Source organism: Melampsora larici-populina, assembly GCF_000204055.1.
Source record: "Melampsora larici-populina 98AG31 unplaced genomic scaffold MELLAscaffold_225, whole genome shotgun sequence".
Lineage (NCBI taxonomy): Eukaryota > Fungi > Basidiomycota > Pucciniomycetes > Pucciniales > Melampsoraceae > Melampsora > Melampsora laricis-populina.
The window spans coordinates 1-6518 of NW_006768981.1; the positions used below are offsets into that span (position 1 = coordinate 1).

At 41.7% G+C, this 6518-nt stretch overlaps 1 protein-coding gene across 1 annotated transcript; it reads right to left on the reverse strand.

The window, feature by feature from the left end:
* Window positions 1–94: 94 nt before the first annotated feature.
* MELLADRAFT_114551 (uncharacterized protein) lies at window positions 95–1719 on the reverse strand (the record flags this gene model as incomplete). Its single annotated transcript, XM_007419515.1, has 6 exons — window positions 95–525; window positions 605–693; window positions 868–1003; window positions 1084–1294; window positions 1447–1556; window positions 1608–1719. 6 exons carry the CDS (start codon window positions 1717–1719, stop codon window positions 95–97), a joined length of 1089 nt encoding a protein of 362 aa, XP_007419577.1.
* Between the last annotated feature and the right edge of the window lie 4799 nt (window positions 1720–6518).

Below are 6518 nucleotides of genomic sequence, written 5' to 3' on the forward strand. Positions count from 1 at the left end.
TGAGTCGGATGAGAATTCAAAAGATAGGATTGAGAGAATTCTTACAAGAAAAAAGAAGCACACTTCAATTGATCAACACAAATAAACACTAAAATCAACCATGATCACAAGGATTGATGACGTCCTTTAATTTTGGAAAAGTGACTCCTTCCAACAGTTCATCAATACCAAGCCTACGAGCTTCATCCAGTTCAGCTTGGTTTTTGACCAAAACCATTCCAGCACCTACACCAAGGCTATTGATCGATAAGCCATTTGATAAAAGACACTCTCGTGATCTTGGGATCAGAATCATATATTTACTTGTCATTAAAAAGTTATATGATAATTCTTTAGGTCGAGTATGAGGTGAGTTCTCTTCAGAAGCAAGGTGACGAAGATGATCGATCATAGAGTCCAACATCGTCATGAAGTATGTTCCCAGAGTAGCTTCTGTTTCCTCGTCGTCAGGTTTTGAACTTAAGCATGATGGGATTGCGCAAATAAAATGTGCATATCCTAGCTCTTTTACGTTGTAGACGTCACCTAATGAAGCAATAAAATAGAAGATCAATATCAGATGAACGTGGAAGCTAAATGATTATCATTCTGATGAGTTGAAAACACTCAAACTCGCCTAACTTCGCAGGGGCCGAGCGCGCGATGAGCTCTCCAAACTTATTTTCACCAGCCTGAGCAGGGATGAATTGAAAGCTGGTCAAGTTTCAAAGGTCAGTACTTGCACCTCCGGATAATCCATTTATGTTGTAACGTACTGTTTGTGGGGTTGACTGAGCCATAGATCGAGTGGTATGTGATGGGTTATGAGTTTTCATCTCGAGTCGCCACATCTTTTGAGGAATATACTGAGATGGTGTAACAACTTACGATGCTCCGCTGTTTGGACCGCAATTATAAAAAGCCAGCCATTCGGAAGTAGGATCGGAAACTAGGGCTTGTTGAAGCAAGACGTAAATAGCTACTAAATCCTCAGGTGTTGGTGGAGTCTTCTGAGATTTGTATTCTGAACATAGGATAGGCAGGTGATGTTCATCAGGATAAGTTAAGCAAGGATTTCATTTCGATATCACGATTTCGGCTAACCTTTGGTCACTAAGAGGAAATGACGAGGGACAACACAGAACTTATTTAGCAAAACCACGTAACCCTCTTCTCCTTCGCTATCCTCAGACTGAGAAATCAACAGTTCGGGAATGTAAGGAGGAGCAAATGGATCGACCGTATGTGAAGGTACTTCCGAAGACGATATCGAGACCGGCTTCTTTGCCAGCGAAGGTGCATACCTTAACTCACACTAATTGACAGAAAACATGTTATGTAAACGATTCTAGAAATCCCTCTTATTGAGGATCATTGAAAACGAAACCTTTGAGAATACCAACCGGGACGCCAGCCCGTGAATCAAGATGAAACACCTCGGTAGGTATATAGACCAAGTTTTTTGACTCTGATGCACTCTCGTGTCTGCGCTGCAAATCGCTGATAAAATTGGGAAAGTGCATCGTAGAGCGATGGAGAAAGAAGCAATTGGGTGTATGCGGTGACCGGTTGTCTCCCTGAAGGGGCGATCATCCGAAAGGTCAGTCAATCCCCTTCTAATCACATACCTGTACAAGCCCTGTAACCGTCTGGACTCTGGAGTCTGGAACCGGTTTTAGGCCATGGTCTTTTGCTTTGAAAAAGCCATTTTGAAGGGCGCGTGCAATTTGGAGACCGCATTCTTGGTGATGGTGCGGGAACATCACCCTAGCAATCAACACATAGCCATCTACAGTTGGGAATGTTATGGCTGAGGTGGCTTGGCACCGTAGCTAGCTAGGTTTCAGCCCAGTCTCACCCGTTTTCGGTTTAGCCCAGGTGGAAGATCTAGGAAGTTTAGATCAGGGCTGGTTTCACTTTCTCTCTTAGCGTCATTGTTTGTAACGCCTTGATGAAACTTGTTTCGTATATAATGTTCTCTATTCTTCTCTAAACTTGTGTTTCTTCTCTATTGTCACAAACGTGTTTGTTTCGGTAGATTTCTTACTAACACTAGTTTACTAGGTAGAACTTTATTTCTCTTTCATGCAATTGTCACAAACGTGTTTGTTTCGGTAGATTTCTTACTAACACTAGTTTACTAGGTAGAACTTTATTTCTCTTTCATGCAATTGTCACAAACGTGTTTGTTTCGGTAGATTTCTTACTAACACTAGTTTACTAGTTTGCGTTTCATCTGTGTCCATCTCTACAGGTTATGAGCTTTAAGGCACCCGAAGACTCAGATATATCCTTTGAATCAGCGCAATCAGATCCTACCGTGAACGACAATCAAAATTCTCTTGACAATCAACAACTCATCGCAAATCCTTACGCAACCACCATCGAACCACTTGACCCGGAATCCATGAATCCGGAAATGGAAACTCAGGTTGCTGGAACTCAGGCATCGAACAATCCTGGAGTGAACAATTCCCAGAATTTGCAACAAATCCTTAATCAACAATCGATTACGAATGCTCCTCAGACTTTACATCAGACTATCACCAATGTGTTCACCATCACCGGGAGTGAGAACACTGATTCGTGGATCGTCAGGACGAAGAACTGTCAAGTAAAATTGGCTAGTCTTGCTTCTTTGGCCTCCGACGGTTCGAATTTTGATGTATGGGACTCTGATATCCAGGAGTACCTTGAAACCATGACTGGTTGTATCGACTATCTCCACCCAGCTGCTATACCCACTGTTGCTGGATGGCGTGAGGACATCGCTCGAGGTATCAATGGTTTATTCCATTGGACCGTGGACAAACATATTGGTATGCGTCTTAAGGATCATTCGCCTGTGCCATCTGCACGTTACGCCTGGCTTAAAAGTCAATTTTCAGGTCAAACATTTGCCGGACGAATGTCATTATTGGATCAATTCACCACAATTAAATATGATCCTTCGACTACAACTTTGGATGCTCATGTCCACTCGGCTTCGACCTTACGTAGAAAGTTGGAAAGGTCTGGGATGGCCATTCCGGACAACATCTTTGCTGGTATTCTTCTTAACAGTGTCCCCAACGATTTTCCTAACATATCGAACACTTTTGAAGCAATGATTATCAACAATCCGGCATCCACCGTTAATTCTTCGGCTATGATTCGAGCTATTGGTGCTGCCGACGTTGCTCACAGAAGAGGAAATGTCAGTGTGGCTGATGGTTTAAGTGCTATGGTCTCAAAATCTCCTAAAGTTAAGGTTATTCGTTGTTATTATTGTAAGAAGACCAGACACACTAAACCGGAATGTCCGACCCTAAAGGCTAAGGACAAGAAGCGATCAACTCCAACAGCTTCTATTTCCGATGCACGAACTGTGGAACCTCAGTTCGCGGACATCGACTTCTCAGGGTGCGTGGATATTCGCCATATCGTAGTCTCACAACTAGATACTGATATCACCCCCTCCACCATTATTTTCGACACCGGCGCCACTCACCATGTTTTCAATAATCGCTCTCATTTCATGTCTTTGCGTTCTATTACACCTTTACCAGTTAGAATGGCCGATAATTCTTCTTCTTCTTTTATTACTGGTATTGGTCGCGTTAGAATATGCAATGCAACAAACTCGAATGAGTTTTTGGATGTTGAAAACGTTTATTATTGTGAGAATCTTCGCCATAGTCTTCTGTCAGGGATTCAACTTGAAGAGGATGGTATTTACTTTCGAAACTCAAAGAATGGTATTGAACTCTGGAGGAACAACTCAAGAGTTTTGACAGCGCAGAAAGCAGGAAGGAAGTGGATTTTGAATGCTGTTACACATCCTGTTGAGGCTGCGGCTGTGTTAGGTGACTTCATGCTGTGGCATAGAAGACTGGGTCATGTTAATGACAGAACACTTTTGAAACTTATTCGTGATGGCTCATGTGTAGGGTTACCAGAAAAATTGACTAAAACTGTCCCCTGTGAAGACTGTGCTATCTCAAAATCAACTAAGACTTCAACCATTGGACCTTCCTTAATTTCTTATGATGGACCACTACAACTAGTAGTTGCTGATCTTTGTGGTCCTTTCCCGGTTAAAACCATTTCTGGATCTGAGTATTCTTTAGAAATTCGCGACGTGTTTTCAACCTGTATGTGAACTTATCTTTTGAAGACAAAGAACGAGGCAGCAAATCAAATCAAAATTTTCATTGCTGAAGCCGAACGAAGAACTGGTCATAAATTCATTCACTGGCGTACCGATGGTGGGGGGGAATTTGTGAACAACTCGTTGAAAGCTTACTTCTCTGAACGTGGTATTAAAGTTCAAAATTCCTTACCTTATTTCCATGAACAAAATGGATCGATCAAACGTGCTAATTGTACTGTGCAAGCAGGTATGCGTGTTCTTTTACGTGATTCTGGTTTGCCCAGGAAATTTTGGGGCTTTGCCATCATCACGGCAACTGATCTTCATAACAAAACGCCAAATTCAAATACCGGATCCAAGACCCCGACGGAATTGATGTTTGGTTTTGCACCTCAGGTAGATCATTTGAGGATTTTTGGAAGTTGGGCGTTTGTTCATGTGCCGGTTGAGAAAAGAAAGAAGTTGGATGACAGGGCGATCAAGTGCCGTTTTGTGGGGTATTTGGAGAACAGTAAGGGGTGGCGTTTCTGGAATCCAACCACTGATGAATTTATTGATTCAGCGCATGCTCGTTGGTTGGATGAAAAGCTAACAAGCAAAGTTATTCCTGAACAGAACGTCAATACACCTCTCGACGAAACTTCTCTGAACTCAATCTTAGCCTCAGATGACTCGATCACATCTCATGAAGAACTTCGACATCTTTTTGAATCACTTTCTGTCACTTATTCACTTGATGATCCCTCTTTTACGGAAACTGTTCGAGAACAAGATCTGAACATTGATTTACTCCATATGAAGGCTGCTGGAATTGCTCAAAAATTACCTCATAGTTATCAGGAGGCTGTGAATGGTGAAAATGCTGTGGAATGGAAGGAAGCGTGTGTGAAAGAAATTGATATGTTGGTGAAATTAGGTGTTTGGGAAGAAGTTGAATTGCCACCGGGTCAAAAGACAGTGTCAAGTAAGTGGGTGTTTGCAAACAAAGTCAACTCAGATGGTGAGATCATCAAACGAAAGGCAAGATTCGTCGTCAGAGGTTTTACTCAACGAGAAGGTCTCGATTTTTCTGAAACATTTTCTCCGACTGCAAAGTTTACATCTCTGATGATTATTTTTTCAATCACTGTTTACCGCGGATGGCATATTCGGGGTTTTGACGTTGTCGCCGCATATCCTCACTCTCCAATCGATGAAATTATCTATGTTAAACCAGCTGAAGGAATTTCAACTCGCGCAGCGAATTGGGTTTTGTTACTCAAAAAGGCTTTGTATGGAACAAAACAAGCTGCTAGATGCTGGTGGAAGCATTTTTCATCAGTACTGTCTGGAATGGGATGCAAATATTGCATTAATGACCAGAGTCTTTACGTCTTACACTACAAGAACGACATTGCACTTCTTTGGATACACGTCGACGACGGGGTGATCTGTGGATCTTCTTTGAACATTGTTAACTTCATCCATGAATCTTTGCTGAAAACTTTTCAAATCACTTGGAACGATAATTTGGAGCAGATTGTAGGAATTAAAATCACCTACAGGCCCGACGGTATCTTTCTCTCTCAACCAACTCTCACGTCGAGCCTCCTGGAATCCACCGGTTTTATCACTTCCAGAACAGCGACTCCTATGGTCGCAAACTTACAACTTGAATCATCCAAGAAAGATGCAATTGGGATCAATTCTTCATCGTATTTATCTATTCTTGGTTCCTTGTCATATCTTGCGATTGGGACAAGACCAGATATTTCATTTTTGGTTAATTATTTGGCCCGTTTCTCTTCAAGACCAAATGAAAAGCACTGGTTGGCTCTTAAGCATTTACTGAGATATGTTAGTGGTACAAAGGACGATGGAATTTATTTTAGGAAGATGGATCAAGAGGTGGATTTGGTTACTTATTGTGATGCTAATTGGGGTGGGGAATTTTCTAGATCTACTCATGGTTTTGCGGTATTTTTGTTTGGTAATCTCATTTCTTGGGCATCAAGGAGGCAAAGTTGTGTAGCAACCTCGACGTGCCATGCTGAATATATGGCTTTAGGAGTAGCGTCTCGGGAATCAATTTGGATTCAAAATTTATTGGAAGACATATTTAAAAAGGTTTTCATTACTACAATCAAATGTGATAATACTGCTGCTATTAAAGTTGCGCAGGACTTACATCTTACGAAGAGATCACATCATGTTGCTCGAGAATTTCACTATGTAAATGAGCAAGTCTTCGACGGGAATTTGAAAATCACTTGGATAGATGGCCCTAATCAAAAAGCAGATATACTCACGAAATCTTTAGGCAACATTATCTTTCAAATTCATAAACATAACATCTGCATGTCATAGAAGTATAAACCTCTAAAGGTTGAGGGGGGGTGTTATGGCTGAGGTGGCTTGGCACCGTAGC